The sequence below is a fragment of the Epinephelus fuscoguttatus genome, linkage group LG3 (assembly GCF_011397635.1).
Source record: "Epinephelus fuscoguttatus linkage group LG3, E.fuscoguttatus.final_Chr_v1".
Classification (NCBI taxonomy): Eukaryota; Metazoa; Chordata; class Actinopteri; order Perciformes; family Serranidae; genus Epinephelus; species Epinephelus fuscoguttatus.
The window spans coordinates 29,910,603-29,931,480 of record NC_064754.1 but is presented as its reverse complement, the minus strand read 5'-3'; the positions used below and the strand labels follow the sequence as shown (position 1 = coordinate 29,931,480).

At 40.5% G+C, this 20,878-nt stretch overlaps 1 protein-coding gene across 1 annotated transcript; it reads right to left on the bottom strand.

Moving 5' to 3' along the window:
- Nucleotides 1-6,483: 6,483 nt before the first annotated feature.
- LOC125886345 (myeloid-associated differentiation marker-like protein 2) lies at nucleotides 6,484-15,350 on the bottom strand. Its single transcript, XM_049572465.1, has 2 exons — nucleotides 13,708-15,350; nucleotides 6,484-11,262 (listed from the first exon to the last, which is right to left on the bottom strand). The coding sequence occupies exons 1-2, from the start codon at nucleotides 13,986-13,988 to the stop codon at nucleotides 10,611-10,613; spliced, it is 933 nt and encodes a 310-aa protein (XP_049428422.1). The 5' UTR covers nucleotides 13,989-15,350; the 3' UTR covers nucleotides 6,484-10,610.
- Between the last annotated feature and the right edge of the window lie 5,528 nt (nucleotides 15,351-20,878).

Here is a 20,878-nt window from a genome sequence, read left to right as displayed (position 1 = left end):
CCACCAGAAAGGTTTGGGCACATGTTCAGGGTTCATTATTTTGAATAGAAATGCACTGAGATTTGAAGATGACTCACCAAAACACTTCAGGGCACCAGAAGTGGCTTGTGATATTTGGGGGACCTGAATTTGAATGAAGGATTGTTATTCTAACTGGAGACTGTCGACCAATGCCTCTTCCTCTCCCCTTAGATTTGACAGAATCTGAAATAAAGCCGAATCCGATGGCGAGTGCACTAATGAGCCACGGCATTCAAATACAGTTTGGCTGTCTATCCCTTGGTAGTTCTCCAATGCATATTCTCAAAATAAGCCATGAACTTGGCCTGTAACTGTCAGTTTGATGCTAAAATCTCCCCTGTGCACATTTTAATGGACTGACCCTGCTGTCTATCTGCCTGTCTCTTCCTCCTTGTGTTTCTCATGTCATACCATGCCATGCCAGGCTAAATTTACACTTCACAAGAGGTGCTGTACGCCTCTTTTGAGGGACCTCATTCCATTTATTTTCTCACAGTGATGCTGGACAGGAATGCAGACTGAGGGATTGCATATGCTCCTGTCTATATATAAAGCAGAATGCATGGCACCAGCTGTTAGGGTGCTCCTCCTCTCCAGTCAGCTGGGCAGAGTGATATCATTTTATCACTTTATTCTCCATAGGTAAACACCCCATCACCTCAGAATGGTTGTTTATTTCTGCTTGGGGGTGTCTTTGAAAAACTGAGAAGATTAATGCAAATGTACATAATTGTTCAGTGATTATTCTGTATTATTTTATCTCCTCTCATGATGGTGTAAATGCTATTTTAAAGCCTTCTCCACACTGACAGGCTATAATTTAGATGGACAGATACTAAATCACTTATTTTAAAGGGGCACTCCACTGACTTCACACATTACATTCAGTTTACTTGTCACAAGGAGTACTACTTAGCCTGTGAAAACAGTAATATGATGTCCATTGTGGCAGACTGCTGCACTGGGTTGGGTACCCACAGGTACCAAGCTGGTGACTGATTCTGGTCGGATCACAAGTGTTAGATAATAAATTATATGTTGAAATAAAATGAGAATAATGATTTAATTTAATTTAATTTAATTTAATTTAATTTAATTTAATTTTATTTTATTTTATTTTATTCTATTTTTTAATATTTTAGTCCTCTGACTGCTGACTTTGTGTCTCGGCTCTGTCTTCTGCACCAGCTGTTAACTGTGGAGATGTGCCACTTAATATCATGAGAATAAGCAATATATGATCTTAGTTTCACATGTATTAAATGGCCCAAAACGATCACTTTGAATGTGCTGCTGAACATAATTATTTTATCAGTGCATAGTCATGATAGAATTTGCAGTTTCAGGTCGGGTCAGGGATTTTGTGTCGATGGGTCAGGTTGGATCTGGTTGCAGAATAAAAGGTCATATTTATGGGTGGCGAGGTGGGAGTAGGTCTTGAAAATCAGACTGCATAAGTCTGATTTTTTACAGAAAGATAGTGATGACATCGTGGTTATCTTGGTTTGGGCCTGGACTTTTTTATCAGAAAGACTGTTATTACAAACTTGAGGTGTGGGTTTTGAAAGGGGTAGACAATTAGTATGTAGGGGTGTCTTGATGCATTTTGGGAAATGTAGGATCATCTGTTTTTGTAGCTTGACTCATACAAGGATTAAAAGTCCAGATATCTCAGCCTGCTTCTCTGATTTTGACTATTCTTTTTTAAAATCTGTCTTTGAGTCCCAAGCTGTATGAAAGTGCAATTCTAAATCGCTCGAGTACCCCTATAATCTATTATTAAAATAAATTTGTAGCATCAGAAACCCATAGTGTGTCCCTTTTGTGTGTGTAATTGCAAAATGTTAACTCTTCCTCGAGTCAGTAAAACTTCTTCAATTAAAAAAACAAGACAGAGGACATGACTGCAGTGTCCTCAGCAGCAGCTCCGACCCTGATTTTACTTCTTCTTTTCTCATGATTAGTAAAATATTGTCAGAAGAAAATGTTTTGAAGTAAAACATTTCAGCTTGTGTCGCCCAGTGTGTCTTCTCTCTCAGAATAAAACAGAATTTTAAGGAACTTAAGAAACAATATGATGATTCATTCCCTTCTGATGTTGTAAAGTGCACAATAACAGATGGAGTAGTGTACGAGGGGGCACGGCACATTGTCCCCTTCCTCTTGTTGCATCGGTTTGTGGAATAATTACCCACAAAACTGTTCTCCGAACCTAATCTCAAACAAGCTGAACATTTCAGTGATGTATCCCTGCAACTCTGCCTGTCAGTCGCACACACACACAAAGTCAATTTACCACTGCCTGCCTCTGTACTATCTATCACTCAGACTCGGCATGTGTGCTGAGGCGTGACAACACTCATTCGGTCTTTCTTTTTTTGACAAAACCCCAAGAGATTTATTAAAAATACCACAGAGCACGAAACTGGTTTTTGTTTTTTTTTTCCCTTTTCAGCACACAGTGACAAGCGGATCTAGGTGAAGCGTTCACAACAATTTGTTGCTTGCAGTGATTAGGGCCCAGAGGTGTGTGTGTGTGTGTGTGTGTGTGTGTATGTGTGTGTGTGTGTGTGACGACCTAAGAACAAGCAGGAGAGGGAGAGAGAGAGTAGCTTTGTTGAGTGAGAGAAGATGTGCATATTTAATATCACACGCAGACAGAGAATCTTTCCCAAGTGTGCATACGTCTCCCGCCTGCAGTCTGAGACAAGAATGAGTGACAAGAATGAGTCCAAGACAGGAATGAATACAAACGAATACAAAAGAAATGACAGCAGTGAAGTTGAGGCATCCAGTGTAATGTCAGCTTTCAATTTTATGTAAAACCCCCAAACTAATAAAGGATTTCCCACAGCTCATCACGAAATCTCACGGACAAATCAGAGTGAAAATCCCAAAAGAGCACGTGGAGAACAGAAGCTGCACAGTATGTCACACTTGGTCTGTATTCCTATTCTCAGTTCATCAGGTATTTAGCATAGAGTGAGAATTAAATCACCCAATTAGTTAACAGAGATCCTCTTTGTTCGTAAAGGTGTTGACGTAACAGGAATGTTGAAGAGGGCCAACTGTAGCCAGGAGGTCACTGGAGGATATTTGTTGATTGTGATCTTTTTTTGTTGGTTCACTGGTGTTCACTAACACGGTGACTCAGTAAAGGTTGCCAGGCTGGTCATGTCTGTACTTTGACCTTCTGAAAGACATGAAGGTAGGGTGTCAGACAGACTGGTTAAAAGAAGATGCTATTACAATGTATTGTAGGATCACAAAAAAGATTCAAAGCTCAGCATAACCCAAAAGATTTTGGGCTATTTCTTTGTCTGTGGGTCCACAAAGTATAACTCTAAGCTTCTGTAGTTTATGATGGTATGAACTCTTTCAACCATTAAATGTTCAGTGTGTAGGGTTTAGGGATTTAGGTCACCTTTGAATACCTTTGAAAGAGCTGTTTATATTTACATCATGGATGTATAAAGAGAACTGGATAAAGTGTTGGAGGCGGACCCCATCTATTCCAATGAAAACTGCTCAGTGGCACATGAAGCCAAAAAAAGCAAGCTCACAACAGACTTCAGGTGCCAACTTCCAGTTTAGCGCTTTGCTAATTTAAATGGGGATAAAATGATAAAATCATGCAGCACCTCTAGACCAGTGGTCCTCAAACCTTTACACCCCATACTACCTCAGAAAATATTAGACTCCGCAAGTACCACCACGATAACTGATGCTAAAATACAGTAGCGTAGGTCTACATTGTTCAGCCTTGGAAAACTTTAAACACAAAATATTCTCCTCCTGATGCATGCTTCTGTTCCTAATCGTTCTCAAATGGAGCCATGAATTCAGTGTTTTTAAACCATTTTACTTTAATTTACTATTTTGCCATCACAGTTTAGCTTGTAACATGGAAAAATGGGCACGCTACATAGCAGGCTGATATCAAAACAAAATATTACAGGAAAGGCAAAACTTTTTTTTAAATTGCAGTTCAGGGATCTCATGGGTTATGTAAAATCTGTAGTATTTTGACAGCTCATACGTATATATATTTGAATTAATACTATTGTATTTAATATTCTCGAAATTCCTTCACGTACCACTAGAAGGAGCTTGCATACCACTTGGGGTACTTGCACCAGAGTTTGAGAACCAGTGGTCTAGACTTTCAAGATTTTATTAGAATTTAATCATTGATTTACAGATGTCCCTTTCCCAGTTTAAGTCTATGGGAAAAAGTTTTTGGGCCCAGTGGCATCATGTGAAGAAAGTTAAAGCTGTAGTTACATGATTTGACCACTATATTAACTTGGCTTCGAAGTCCAGCATGCGTCCTGGAGGTCTGATCTACATATAGAGCGGGCATCCTCTTTAACGCAGTCCACCATGTTTTAGAGTACAACCAGGGTTGCGGAGTAACAGAGTACAAGTAACTAAGTAACGTATTTGAAATACAGTATGTGAGTAATTGTGTTCAGTCACAGTTAAATTGGTGGTATTTTGAATACAGTTGCTGTCTTTAGAAATAGATTACGTATAAGGATTACTTTATTTGTCTTTGTTGAATTTGCTCTAACACTGTGTCCTGAACGTGACACAAGTGAGCACCTATTTGACTGTGTTGTTTTCTATTGTCTAATGCTGAAACTGTCTGTGCTTTTTGAGCTGAAATTTTTTCAGACGCCCTGGTTCTGTTTATTCCTGTCGCTTGCTTTGAAACCTCTGCAATGCACCAAGAATGGTTGGTTTGCGAACTTTAAAAGGGGAGGAGAATGTAAAGAAGCTGAAAGTTTCTGGTAAATGACCATCACTTATAACAACCTACCCACTGTTGGCTATATTGTATGTTGTTTCCAGTAAATAAAACAATACTAAAGGTGTTTTCTGTTTAAAAAAGTACAAACTGAGAGAAATAAGAAGTATCTGCCCATCTTTTAAATATTTGACAGATTCAGTGTGGACAGAGAGCAACACTTGCTTGCTGTTAGGAGACAATGCAAAATTCATATGAGGCACACATTTCTCATAGACAGATTTTTTTGTGTGTGCAGTGTGTCTGACACTCAACAATGGCAGAGGAGATGCACAGCCAGCACACTGTCGAGTGTTTTCAGCATGGAAATATTAGATCCAGACACATGAGCTCAGCAAGATGACTCTGAAGTATTCTGAATACTTTATTTAGTTTGAGTAATCTAATGGAATATATTACAGATTACATTTTAGGGCATGTATTCAGTAATCTGTAGTGGACTATGTTTTAAAAGTAACCCTGCCAACACTGCCCAGAACGGACAAATCAAACACTTGGTCTACAGATAGGGAAGTTCGTGTTGGCCACCACAGTCCCCCCACACACTTGGCACACAGCAAAAGTTTTGGCTCTGCAACTTCACTGCTAGATGCTACCAAACCTTGCATGCTTTTAAAGCTGCATAACATACTGTATTTACTTCATTTTATAGATTTATATTCTTGTGACAAAGTAAATATTGCAATCAGTGCATCAGGCCATGTCACCTGCCAAAAATCTCTGATCACATTTGACATTTGTGAAAAATAATATACATTTAAACAGGACTACAAAGAAGAATCATAGTGAGCTGTTTTTTAAACTCACAGTATACTTAAAGGTTCATTTACAGGGGTTGGACAAAATAACAGGAACACCACATGATGCAATCCAGTACAGCAGCCCTGCAATAATATTTTATTTTGGAATATAATTCAGTGAATACATAAATAAATAAAATGTTCAGTTTTGAGTGTGTGTGTGTATCATACTAGTAGATGTTTCTATTATTTTGCCCACCCCAGAAAGTGTCAAAACTTAAACTCCTGGTCAGATGATACATTTTGGCTACTGTGAGTGCCTCCAAAATGAGCGTCCATTCTGTTTTGTATACAGTATCTTCCTACAGCTAGAGGAGCTGGCGTGGATTCAAATCCTGTGGGACCAAAGACTTAGCCTTCAACAACGTTCCACAAAACATTTGGCAAAACAAGAGCCAAGAGCTACAGGGGGGAAGCTGACATCAGCAACATGCGCCATCAGAGATTAGTCACGACAGCGAGCCAGCAGTCCCCTGTCCCACACGTCCCCGCGGCTGGAGAATCAGGAAGGGACGTTATGATGGACACCTGTCGCAGCTCATCTCTGTCAGAGGAGTTCATACACTGTAGGCTCTGTGTGTGTGTGTGTGTGTGTACAGCTATGTTTAAGACAGAGGCCTGCAGGGAGTGAGAGGTAAAATGAGTGCCAAACATGGAACAGCTGCTAAATGGGGATCTGCAGAGGAGCAGGGAGTACACGGGCCTTAATGGAGCTACAGATTGCTCTGTGGCAACGCTGTCCGTCACTTTCAGCGGCAGCTCTCTCTGGGCTCTGTCATATTCCACTGATGTCGTATCCTACTTTGGAAATATTAGTCAGAGTGCAAGCGGAGCGAGTGTGGCCTCCAGAGGGCCTGTCTGTAGAAATAATTCTGCAGGATTTATCGGAGGATGAAAACGCTTTCTAAAGCAACAAACACACACAGTGTTAGTTCAACAACACATAGATATTTATTGCTGCACAAATTAGCACCACTTTACATAAACCCCTTTATAATCCACTGCTCGTCTGCTCTTTCTATATGTACATGTTACTCACTTGTATTTATGTACTAATTTAAAAAGAGTTGGCACAGCGTCTAAAGTAGCAAATCTCTAAGACACACAGTGACGTTTTCTGTGGTCTTAGACAGATTTGGATACAAGAGCAGCCAACTGGTGCTGGATTTGCTGCTGAGCACCAAGACAGTCGTGCTCTACGTACGCTGTGGCACAGTGACTTCCCAGGGACTTAATATAATACATCCATAGCACTCACAGATGTGACAGGGGAATACATTGATCCTGGATTAGAGAGATGAGATTCACTGAGGTGACCAAAGCAGAGAGGAGTGGAGGATGGAGAGGAGGAGACTGGTATGATGTGTGAGAGAGAAATGGGAGGAGGAGGAGGGAGGGTACAAATCTGGACAGACAGGGTCAGAGTGAGAGAGAGAAAGCGTAATCAAGAGAAAAGGAGGAGGACAAGGAGAGACTGCTGAGGCTGAGTTGTGGCAGTGAGACGTCTTCTTCTGTTTTATTTCTGTGAAACAAGAAGATAAAAGTGCTGACAGAGAAGGTGGCAGCCAGAACGGCCTCTGTCGCTCCTCCTTTACCCCAGAGAGTGCAGGGATAGTGGGGTATAAATTCATACTGTCTAACAAATTAATGCCAGTTAGAGATTATGTATGATAAATATCTGTTGGGTTATGCTCTCAGATGGACTAGACATTAAAATCATGTCATGAGCTCACAAGTGGTACAAGTGGAGGTGACCGAGAGGAGATGATAAAAATGACAAGAGCACAGGAGGAAGCACATACTGGACATGTTATGAACTAAACCCTGAATTAATTGTCTTTCACTGTACACAAACAGGAGACCCTGAAGATCATCTGAGACTGGCATTAAGAGGTGATTACACAGTTGTGTGTTAGAGCAGGCAGATGGAGTCTTACATCACTTGGATAATGCTTGTGTGGCAATGACACACAAAGAGACAGACTATTAATGTCATCAGACTGAAGGGATCTGAAAGGGACAGTAGTCACCCCAGAATCAAAAATACATATTTTTTCTCTCACCTGTAGACAACAATCTAGATTGATAAATAGCACTACAGGTAAGAGGAAATATATGTGGGCAATTTTTATATTTGGGTGTGAACTGTCCCTTAAAACTTGAGCATAACACAAATGATCTTAATTCATTATTTTAAGCCATAGCCTAAGCAACAAAGTCTCCATTATGTTACATAGCTCCCCAAAATGTTGGAACATTCAGGAGTTTTATCAATGTGATTACATAGAGTTACAATAGATGAAAAACACATGTGTAAATCGAAGACAAAAGACAGACAGAGCTGTATTACAGATGGCTTTTGGACTGTAGGTCTTTATTTTGTCATGTAAAATTATTTTATGTGGTTGCATTGTTATATCTAAACATGCATTGACTGATTTGGCCACTTGGGGGCAGCACAACAAGCTGTAAACACAACATTGACATATCACATTATAAAGTTGATGTGGCAAACAACTAGGGCTGCCACGATTAGTCGACTAATCGATGAATCTATTAAAATAATCGGCGACTATTTTAGTAGTCGACTAATCGGTTTGAGTCATTTTTCATAGAAAGTACTATAAAAGTACCCCAAAATACTCTTACTGCAGCTTCTTATGTTCAGATATTGGCAGCTTTACACACTCTCCCGTGACAGTGAACTAAAACCCTTTGGCATGAGTACGAAACAAGACATTAGATGATGTAATTTTGGGGTTTGAGCGAGACAGACCGACATTTTTCAACATTTTAACACATTTTTTGATGAAATGATTAGTCGACTAATCGACGAAATAATCAACAGATTAGTCGACAATGAAAATAATCGTGAGTGGCAGCCCTACAAACAACATGTTCTCATCCCAACTCATCAAATAATGTTGCTTTGTCAGAGGACTTAAATGTCAAAATATTACGTACTACATACCCTCCTGCGTCAGTTTTGGATGCTCTGGGTCAGAATGTCAATTTACGCTTGTTACATTCATTGTGTTCTTTTCAAAATATACTTTGGATTTCACAGGACATCTAAATTTTCTGCTTGTTACATGCATACAGGCGTTTTCAAAATAAACTTACAACATAGGTAAGGTTTAGGTTTATTTCCTTAAAAAATACATCATGGTTGTTACCTATGTAATGCAATGTCACGTGACATATCATGTGACATTCATCACTACTGTAACATGCTTAACATACTAGCACACTACTTTGTTATTGACAAAATAACTACATTGACATTTGGTATTACAAGGGAAACAAACAGAAGCCTCCAGGGTGAAACACAAGAGTTTGTTTGACCCCCTCAGCACCTGGCATCCACTGACAAAGCAGTGGCATGTGACGAGTTTGGTGGTGCTTGCTGCATATCATACTGCCGCGAAAGGTGCCTCTGTGCTTTGGTATATGATGCCGCTATCGCTGACAAAGCGGCAGTATTTGATGAGTTGGAAATGGGAACAGGCTGTGCGAACGTTTTAGCAAACAGTTGCCTATTTGCACGTCCAGCAGATAAGGAGCAATATATGCATTCATTTGGAGTTGTGTTTCTGATCAACAGACCACTCTTAGTTCAATATTCACTCTCTTTTAGCTCTGTTTTTGGTCTCCACCCATTCCTTAAGGAAATATACAGTATGTCGCTTTAGCTGCTAAATGCTCCACTGTGTTTATCTACTAGCTGCTAACGGTGTCTGTGTTCTGTCTGGTGCTTGACAGAACACAGTAAGTTTTTAGAGCTTTATCACGCTGCTGCCCAATGTGGCTGAAAACAACGCCATGAGAGCAGGAAGAGTGAATCAAAACAATAAAGTTACAGGCTGTAAAACCAAAACAAGGAGCTGAAAGATGCTAAAATGCTCTGTAGAGCTGAGTTGGTAAAAACTAGTATCTGTATGTTTGTCACTATTAGCGAAACCTCTCATCTATAAAGAATCATTTGATGTATTGTGAATATAAAAATCTTGATTAGCTTTAAGTTTATGTCAAACTATCTCTGAGTAGTTTTATATTATTAGGAAATCTAACCACAGTAATCATTTGTTCCTGCCAGTGTATCTGTAGTAAAATGGAAATAGATGTTTGTTCGTTTTTTGCATTTGACCTGCTGTTTAGAACATGTTAGGTCACTTTTCATCCTCTGTGTTAATGTGCAAACATTCCTCGGTCACACTGACACATGTTCAGATTGCGCAATTATGAATAACGTGGTAATCAAACTGCAGGTCATCTTAACATTGGACTTTGGGAAATGGGCTCTACTTTTTTTTTTATCATAGACTGAAGGAAGCATTTCATAGAGAGCTTTAAAGACTACAGCCTCTTATAAATGCTGTCTCACTGCTTTAATATGAGCACAGACAGCTCGTGTTTATTTTTGGCAGCCAGGGTAATGTCCGTAGATCGCTGGTGAGGGGCTTGCAGATGACAGGGATGCCACAGATGCCAATGCCAGATTTACTATTTATATACAAGACTTTATGTATTATTTGAGCAGCAATATAAGCAGCGAGTATGTGAGTGTGTGTGTGTCTGTGTGAGTGTGTCGTGCTGTAGGTCAAGAATAGTGTGAGTGTCTTGGTTTATCAGGAATTGGCAGGACATACCAATGGGCCCTGGCTGCTTGGGTGAGGCTGGCTGTTCTCCCAAAATCTATCAGAGGGCAGAAAGGGTGAGTTAAAGAGATGGGGTGTCACCTCAGTGGGGTGTGGCAGAGGGGACAGAGTGTTAAAATTGTTCACATTCCACAGTGCTTTCACATTGAATTTGGGGTGCCTGGGCACCTGGGATATCTGACTCACAACCATCTCTCCACATCAGTGTTTCCTGTCACTTTAAATATCAAATAAATGCATGAACAAAATCATGAACAGTGAAGTAGATTAATAACTTAAACCTGTTAAGCCATTATTATAATAATATGCTTCTATATGCTGCTACACTCGTGAGTTAGTGGGCACACGCGAGGAGACAAATTGTAGCCTCTGGGAGTAAATCAGGTCTGCCAAATACAGTCCAAAGTTGACAAAGGAGAACACTGTCACCACAACCTTGCTGTCCCATGGACACTTCCCCTGAGGGCACGATGACGGTCTCCATGGAGAGCCGTATTTTGTGTCAAAGCAGAACACTGGCCATACCACTGATGCACTCAGGTAGAGCAGAACTTCCAGGAGGGTGCACACCACCACGAAGCGGTCAAAGGGCATGCAGCGCACAGCCTTTGTACGTCCACACACAGTTATGAAGACCACCACTGCAGTCACAGCAAAGCAGAAAGCGTAGACGGCAACGCAGAATATTGTGGCGGCATAACGGTTATACTCGCTCCCATTGGCCAGAGCTCCAAAGATGATGCAGGCCACAAAGCCCTGAACGACTTTGAGGAGGCCAGAGACAGTGGACATGTAGCCCACTACAACTTGGCCTGGCCTGGCTCGGCACAAGGCCACCTCAGCCCCGTAGGCCAGAGTACCCAGGATGGAGCAGACAGTCACAGCGATGCGGAAGTTTCGGACATCGCAACCGGCATAGGGGCACTCAGATCGGACAAAGAAGAGCGGGTAGACCACAGAGGCGGTCACGTACCTGAAGAAGAACAAGACAGACAAACATGAATATAAATATGATGTCGTCACACCAGGAAAAAACATCTGGAGTGTCAACGTGAAGTAAAATAAACCATGAGATGCAGCTGAAAGGTCTGAAAAAGCTCGTAGGTGGACCTTAAACTACAGTCCTTTTTGTACAAATATCTGTACTGATTGGTCTTTAATGGCCACTTGGGGGCAGCACACCAACACTGACATATTATCACTTGAAAAAGTTTATATGGTGAACTTGAACCTGTAAGCTAACAGTGCTTTATTTACACCTCCAGCAGACAGGTAACACTACTGTCTTGTTTGGTGGCATTCTCCACACCTACAGGCTTGTGCCTAATAAGCAGGCGACAGTTTATCCTCTTTAATTCACACCAAAATATGGCAACACAGCATACATCCAGCTTCACTCTAAATCTTCTGTTAGTCTGTTACACCTGTAGGCTACCTCGCAAAACAATATCCTCCTGAGACCCTGTGTCCTCATATGAGGACATTACATTTTGGTTTACTGGACCTTGTACTTCATTCTGCTTTACTGAGGCCTCATTTGTGGACACTATTTTGTGCTATCTAGTGGTACTAAGACCACAATACACTAATCCATGTTAAAACAAGATGGCAGCCATCTCTGCCAAGTCAGTCTGCAGCCAATCGCAACACAAAAGTAGACAAGGTCCAAAAGTTAATCACATGTAATGGTTGAAACTTGTTTTTTTATGATTAAAAACATTAATACTATGATATGTCATACAGATTTGGCAAATTTTAGCTGCAGTAACAAGGTAAGATGCTGTTAATTAGAAAGCACTCGTTTGGGGACACTGAGACTTTATTATCATTAAAAGTGTTTAGTTTTTTATAACTATCAGGTTCTACTAATCCTAAATAGCTAGGAGAAATTAGAAATACATAACAAAAAAAACGTTACAGTCTCAGGAGGATATCAGGTAGGAACTACAGTTACTCTCACTTGAGGCTAAGAGGACATAAAATAGCAACTTAATGGTACACATGAAAATTAATTAAAAAAAAAAGATCAAAAGTGCTATGAATTATAAAGGAATAATTACTATATGTAGTAATATGAATTAATTCTGTAAGTCCAAAATAACAATGTGGAATTATTACTGCTGAAATACTCATCTTATTCTGTAGCACCGTGTGATAACTTAATTATAAAAAACCCAAAATATAATGTGTATCAACTATATACATTAGACAATATTAGCATTCATTGAGAGTTGTGTCCACCTGATAAATGTTAGTCTAATATTCACTGTCCTTTTTGCCTTGTCTGGCTAGTGGCTCACTTTTTCCATCAGATGTTTTGTGATTTTTGTCATTTCATTTTGCAAATTTAATGGTCTGCCTCCAAAGAAGTGTAGAAGTGTTGCACGGGCATATTTTGTCGAGGCTTAGTTTAGTGAAAGAGAAACTTGAATTCAGAATGTGTGTGGTTGTATTTTTCGGGTTTAATAAGGAAAATAGGTGTAAGAATATTAACTTTCTTTAAATTTTGTGAGTTTATTTTATTGTACTAGTTGGCTTGGAGGTGAAATGCAGCCCTGTATTAGTTTGGAGCATGTGTCCAGGTATTACATGTTGGACCTTTTTACAATTTCTGTCCGTCCACAACCAATGAAAATATGGTAATTACTACATTTAACGTTGTAGCTCAAAACTATATTAAGATGTTTGTAAATCTTTGTAACCTAACTTTGGTGCAACACAGTACTAGTGTTCAGTATACTTAGGATTAACAAGTTATTTATATGGCCTATATAATTAAAAGCTTGGTTTGGTTTATGTCTAATAATAGAAGTCAAAGAGTCAAAGAATCTTTGCACTGAATTTGAATAGTGGATTGTAGAGCTGCAACTATCTTTTATTTTCACTATTGATTAATCTGTGGGTTATTTTCTTGATTAACTGATTACTTTGGTCTATGAAATGTCAGAAAATGTTTCCCATTGTTTCCCAAAATCCAAAATGGCATCCTGAAATGTCTTGTTTTGTCCACAACCCAATGATATTCAGTTTATATTCACAGAGGAGCAAAGAAACCTGAACATATTCACATCTAAAAGTTTGAATCAGAGAATTTTGACTTGTCCTTCTCAAAAAAAAAAAGACTACAACTGATGAATCAGTCATCAAATTTTCTGGCGATTCATTTAATAGTTGGCAACAAATTGAATAATTCATTAATTGTTGCAGCTCTAGTGGAATTTTTGGACACACATTTGTTGAATGGAGGTGATGAAGGAGGAAGTGAAAGTGTAACCTTCCCATCGTTCTTATGCACTCACCAGGCTGAACACTTTCTTCCCCAAATGAAAAAGGTGTGAAAGCACCTCATATGCCAATTTTGTTTGAACATCAGCACCACAAACTGAGGATCAGAGGAACACCTGAACATGTGACTTACATGAGTGTTGCGAAGGCAGCACATGTGACGGTGAGGTTGTCCCAGGATATCCTCAGGCAGCTGTGGAGACGAGTGGCGTCCAGGAAGAACACTACAACCGTCATGGTGAAGCAGAAGCACCAGGCCGCCATACAGAACACGCCTTGTGAACCGCTGTAGCCGGCACTGTGGGTCACCATCGCAATCACAGCACAGCCCATGGCCAGCTGACAGAGGCGGGCAGCACCCAGAGGTGAGCAGAGGGCCCTCTTGTTGAGGTATGGACCACCCTGTGTATCCATAACTGGGAGAGTGTAGGAGAGATAAATATCTAACACTCCTTTGCCAACAAAATTAGTAGGTGTTAGACTCCTTTCCCTTTGCCAGTAGACTAGAGCCGTGTACACTGTGTGTTTCTTTCTGTTTCTTTTTACCGGCGTGTCAACATCACAGGAAGGCTGGAAAACAGGTTTGGAAAACTCCAGAAAGCAGTATTGACACCAATGAAAATTTCACACATATTCAGTCTCTCTTTCAAACTTGGTGCGGACTAAATTTGGATCGATGTTCGAGTGCTGCTGGGGTGGAGATGGACTGTATTTTGTGTCAGCCCCTCATTGCATGTCGCCATAACAGGGGCAAAGATTAGATGGAAGACTCATTTGTGAATGCCGATTGTAACCTTTCCCATTTTGATACAAAAGCCATATGTGAGCGGGTGTTAGTAGGTTTTTTTATTCAGCAGGAAAGAGGCTCTATAGTCTAAAGGGTAAAGCCGTCAGGACCCTCTGGATGTCCAGTGGTAGCACAACCGAGGATGATATAAAGTTCAAACAGTTTAAAGGTTTAGCCCAAGTCCAAGCCAGTCCCACAAACCAAGAAGTAAGAGCCCTCCTGGTGTAAAAGATCGTGACATCCAAAGATCAAATCCAACCTGTCAAGTCTTTTTTATTCCAGCGTCTTGTAACTTCCCGTGTTCTTGATGAATGTGTTGCAGTTTATCCAGATGCTCAGGTGTTTTAAGGTGCTGTTGGTGCCTTATGTGCGTGGATGGGCTCTGGGTTTTGGGTGCATTATTCTGTCCCCATCCCTACAGGGTTGACCTCCCTTCTTTTTACAGACTTGGTGGGGACTTTCTGATGCTCTATTTCTGTGTTGATGAATCAGAGCGTTTCAAAGACGTAAAGCATGACAAACACAGAGGAAATCACCCTCTGAGATCTTCTGTAAGAGCTCAAGCTGGCCAGGCAGGCACGCACACTCACCTTTCTGCTGAGAGATCACAATGACTCATTAATCACAAATATCCAGACTCAGTACTGTGCACTGAAGTTATCCTCTCCAGTACTAAAACTTGTAGATCCTGGAAGTCCTGGATGTTTATGTTGCAGTTGTCAGTCGAGTGAAATCTACTGGGAAATAGCTGCTAAATGGTCCAGTCCAACCTGCCAGCTGAAATGGTCCAATCCAGAATCTTCTTGGATCAATCATCCAGATATGCTCGGTTTGTTTCTGTCGCTGTACAACACTGTGAATCCATGTGGCCATGTGAGTCAAACACACCATGTGCTCCACTCAAATGTTAACTCTCATCTCCTTACATTCCCTCAGTCACACACTCTTCCTCACACACTTTCTCCTTTCTCACTGTCCCTCTCTGTGCTGTGAGGACGGGGTGCTGCCGGTCAGTCACACCAGAGAGGAAGTTATTTAGGGTTGGGCCATCACCACATGAGTGTTGGAGGGATGTGTACATGTGGTTGGGCGTGGAGTCGGGGCATGCAGACACATTACAGACCCCGTGGAATGAGGTGGGATAACTCACCCCACGATGTCACAGAGTGTACAGATCAGGACCGATATAAGACAGTTAGGTGACACTTACTAAATTACACAGCTGGGAGTGAAGAAGGGACGTGACCAGAGAGATGTTAGATCTGAGTGATAAAAAGCTGGAGCATATCAGTCCTTTTGCCTCCACAGACCACATGAACAGATTATTCTCCATCTGTAACCATCAGATGAGTCAACGCTGATGCACAAGCAGGCCTCTAATCTACAGAGCCCCAGAGAGTTTTATACAATTTATACACTATGTAACAATCATATCAAGAAATTTGTTAAAATGTATAAATTAACCAATAAATAGTGAAATAATTTCAGAAGTCAGTTAAACTCAGTGTCATTATAATAATCACAAGGTTCATCTACTGTCATTCCACATACGACACAGGGTTGCAAAATAAAATACATGTTGTAGTCCAAGAACAAAACTAACAATGTGACATGAAAGAAAAATTGGCTTTTAAAAAAAAGGAAATTTTGAAAATTATATAAAAATGTTTCTTTATTTTCATTTTTTATTAATTATGTTTTTATCGGTTATTATGGAATTTTATCCATGTTATTATTTATTTTATATTATCTTATTTACATATTTAATTCTGGACACTTTGAGGCTCCATATTCAGACAGCATCATCCATACCGCAGAACTCATACTGATTATGTAAAGTTTTTTAATAGTTATTTTTGACCACTTGGGGGCAGTATAACAAACTGTAAATACAACTTTAATGTAAAATCGCCTTAGAAAATTGTTATGGCTAACGTGTTAACACACAGTTTTCTACTTACACAGCAAACATGCAGCAACATTAGCATCTATTCAATTCGTATAGATAGCTCCATTTTGGTCTCCACCAACTACTGAGAAAATTAGCAGTTATATTGTCCCTATGTTCACCATCTACTCGTTAACTATGACCTTGTCTTCACAGACACAGGTGTATTTGAAAACATAGGTTTTTTTGTGTGTTTTAGATCACTGAAAACACAACTTTAGTTAAATCATTCCAGGGTGGAGATTTTCAGTCACTCTTAACTCTTACTTGGCTGTGTCACTACTTTCCCCGTGTTTTTCCGTGTCCTGTCTCCCCTCCCTTGTCTGTCTTTCTGTGTGTCTGTGCTGTGGACGTGGCAACTCCCTCATTCTCCTGGGTTCCTGATTATGTTCATTTAACTTACCTGCTCTCTGCTGCTCACCTGAGAACCATCCAGTCATCAACCCTGCAGTAAACACCAGCTCTCCTCTCCAATCCTCGCTAAATCGTTCAGGCCATTGTTGAATTGTGCATTTAACTCTGAATTGTGCGTGTCTACATTTATCATGGATACTGACCTTGTGTCCTGTGTCATAGGATTACCACCTACCTTCCTGCTTGCCCGCCTGTTTGTTTTTCTGCCATGTTCCTAGCCAGCCAACCCCCCCTGCCACAAACCTACTCTCCTCAGCCTCCATCGCCTGGATTTTTCCCTACTGCCACATTCATTATCCTGGCAATAAAACCCCTTTTTTACAACTTTCCTCCTGAGTCTGTGTTGTGCACTTGGGTTCACCTTGTTGATTGTAACGACTCTGTTCAGTGTTGACAGGGAAAACTGACTTTTGAGTTGAGACGTCAGAGTGTGCGCCATCATCTACTTTGTAAAACAGCACAAATGAGGAGGCGTTTACTGCAGTGTCCGATGTGGCCAAAATAGAGCTGGCTCTGACCTCGCTAATAGGACTTTAAAACTGTAACATTACCCTTCCACTATATTGAGGAACAGAGGCGTCAGAATGCGCTACGTAGGTCACTGCCACAGGTAGCCTTTTGGTAAAAGGATTTTCTCCAGGCTTCTGAATGGCCAATATTTTCTTGTTCTTGTTCTTCTTTGCATGACTTTAAGGGTTATAGGGCACTTATATATCTGTGCCTGTTGGTTTGGCACACTCTTGACAGCGCTTCAGTTGTGTATTTGTGTTTCCATTTGGACAGAGATTTTGTGTGCGGATGGCTTTTTTCTGAGAACAATGGATGAAAAAAAAAAAACAGTTTTCAAAAATACTTGTGTCCGTGTGGACGAGACCTGCCTGCTGTTTGGTTTTGAGTGGGTAGCGCCCAGCGAGCTTAGCAGAGCTCTGCTGAAAACAGCTGCCTGCTGCAACTGGAGACGAGACTGGTGAAACTGGAGAGTTTGGGGACCAAACCAAAGCAATTATCAAAAATTGTCACAATGATAAGGGGGAGTCACAACAAGGGAAGGACCCAAACGCAAACTAAGAAGACAGACAAGATCGCATCATTGCCACAGCAGGTACGCATAGGCTGATACGCAGGCAAGCAAAGGCAGGCAGGTTTGACCAATAGGGAAGCAGATAAAAAGAAATGAATCCAAATTAGACAGTAGGTCAGGCAGACAGGAAACAGGCAACAGAGGCTCAAACTTGATGACAGAAAACCACATTGCAACTTCAATGACGTGACAAGAGGACAAAGGACGTGGACCAGTATATGTAGTGAGTGACGCAGGTGAGGAGTTGGGTGGGGAAGGCCAGGCACCTGCAGAGCAGATGAGGGAACAGGAAGCAGGTATGTAGATGGGTGGGGCAGTCAGGTGATGGGACAAGGAAGGAAAGACCGATGATGTAGAAAAGGAAATGTGGCCACAGAGGAGAGATGGAGAGACAGATCATGACAAAAATAGACTTAAAAGCTTCATAAAAATGAGGAAAGCTATAAAACTGGGTGATTAAGAAAAAAACTGAAACAGACAAATGACAAAAACCCCACAGCAGAGAGGACCATAGTGACCTGGGACAATGAACACATATACTAAATAATGACCTGAGTAGTGGTGAAGGCTCTGTGACATATCTTATTTTGTCAGTAGGGAGCAAAATAATCTTGGTGCCAAATTTTAAGGGATCACATTGTACACCTTGGCTCATTTACGATAAATTACATATACTTTAAATGCTGCTTCCAAAATAATCATCTTGAAATGTATTATCTTCTACTCTATCTTCCTGTCTCATCACCACCAACAGCCTCAGTGAGTGGGCCTCTCCACATGTCTGTCCTCAGGTCTCTGTCTCCACCTGCAGGTAAGTGAGACCCTGTGCTCTCTCTGCTCCACAACACTTCACACTCATTAATGTAAACGTCAAATGGGTGACTTGATGTGGTAAGGTCCACACTATGTGCTCTAATATTTTAATGGGGAAAAAAAAAAGAATATAGAAATAAATGTATAAAGATATAAAATGAATATAAAATGAATACAGAAAAAATAAATAGCACTTTTTAGTGTTCTTATTTCTTTTTGGGAAATCTTTCAATTTATTTATTTTATTTTGTAATCCTGCCATTTATTTATTCATTCATTTATTGATTTCCCTTGTAGTCCTGTCAATCTAACTAAAAAATGGGCCCAACCTAGGAGAAAAAGTAATGTTTCATAGTTTTTATTTGTCCTAATACTCTCCTATGTCGTATATTAAAAGTATAACTTCAAAGGTCACAAGCAAAGTTTTATTTTACAGTTACATGGTCTGGGTGAAATGATGTTGATATTGGGGGGTCTATGTACACTTACTCAACATATTTGGTGTCTTTTCTTAAGTTTTTGGGGTCAATATTCCAATAAAACACCTTTTAAGAGGATATTCTGATGTATTGTAGCTACCTGTGTTTGGGCTACTACTACCCAACAACCAATGGTGGGTTTTTTTTGCCAAATTGTTCACTTACAGTTTGTGCCATGCTGCTCCTATGGGTGTGTCTATATCTAAACTGGGTATAAATTATTCTGTATATACTTGATATCTATAACGTCATCATTTTGTGTAAATTTGAGAGTTATGTAGGTTTGTTTGTTTGTATTTTTAAATCATTTGGGGGTACTGATACCCCCTGAGTGCACACATACAGTCAGAACAGGTCATATCTGATGGTTACATGTGAAAGAACATCCTAAAAAACTTATGTTTGGATATAAATTACATGAAAATATGCCGTTCAAAAGCAGGATATGCACTTCTTTGTCTGATGCTGTGACATAATGACCCCAAATTTTGAGCCCTGAATTGACCTTGATCCACTAAATATGTATATCCACAGAGTGACTGGACTATTGTCACTTTTGAGCCTTGACAGCTTTGTGACTTGAATGTAATAATCACAGACTATGGCTGAGACGCCTCCTTATTCTGGATATAGGCTAAGTAATGTTAGCATGTAGGAGCACCCTGCTGTTTACCATTAAAATACACAAGACAGTGTTACATTAGTACAAAAACTCACACTGCATGTCTGCAGTGTATATTTAGAGAAAACTCAAAACAGGGTTTAATAGGTAATTTTTATCTGCTGCAAAGGATCATAAAAAGAGACTCTGAATCAACATCAGCCACATGATGTATTTTCCATCCAAAGCATCAGTCAGCTGTCACCAAGTCCCACACTGAAACTGTAATGCACATCAGACTGAGCATCGATCATGAAGCCTTGCAAACTGTAAACTGTATTAAACAGCTTTAACACACACATACACAGTGTTGGTCTCTTTAAAACAGGTGTTTCTTCTTCAAACTGACATTTGACTGTTTCTCTGACCTGAAGAAGACGAGACTGCAGACATGAACGTCAACCTCCACCTTCAGCCTCTGCCAGCAGCCTGCACTGCCACAACTACCTGCAGATTCTTGCCCAAATCTCCACCTCCTGCTACCAGCCAATGAGGTCACAACCTCCACCTAAAGCCTCAGCCTCCATCCATTTTCATGTGCTTATCCAGGGCTGGGTCGTGAGAGAAGCAGGAAGAGCAAAGCACCCCAGACATCCTTCTCCCCAGCAACGCTTTCCAGCTCCTCATGGGGGACCCCGAGGTGTTCCCAGGCCAGATGAGATATGTAATCCCTCCAGCTTGTTCTAGGTCTGTTCCAGGGCCTCCTACCAGTGGGACATGCCTGAAACACCTCCAGCAAGAGGCGCCCAGGAGCAGGGCCGTACGCAGGATTTTTGAAATACCGAGGTCATTTAGTCATGGTGCACGTGGGGGGGGTCAGAAATTTTTGTCAATTATATATCAAAAGCCTTCAATCTGGTGTACTTTGACAGCCAAATTAAGAAGCTACATCTATAAAGAACTACACACATCATATTAGATTAATCCCATCTTATCATGTTTCTCTTCCCACTTCATACTATAGCATAATTGCCTTTCACCAAACTTTGTTTGTGGGTATTTATAATTATGTTTGAACCGCTTACACTTTAGCAGGAAGTACTTCTCTTCATCTGTCAGTTGTCAGTTATATTAATTTTATATCAATGAAAAAAACAAATCCGTGTTACTAAATTCTTACA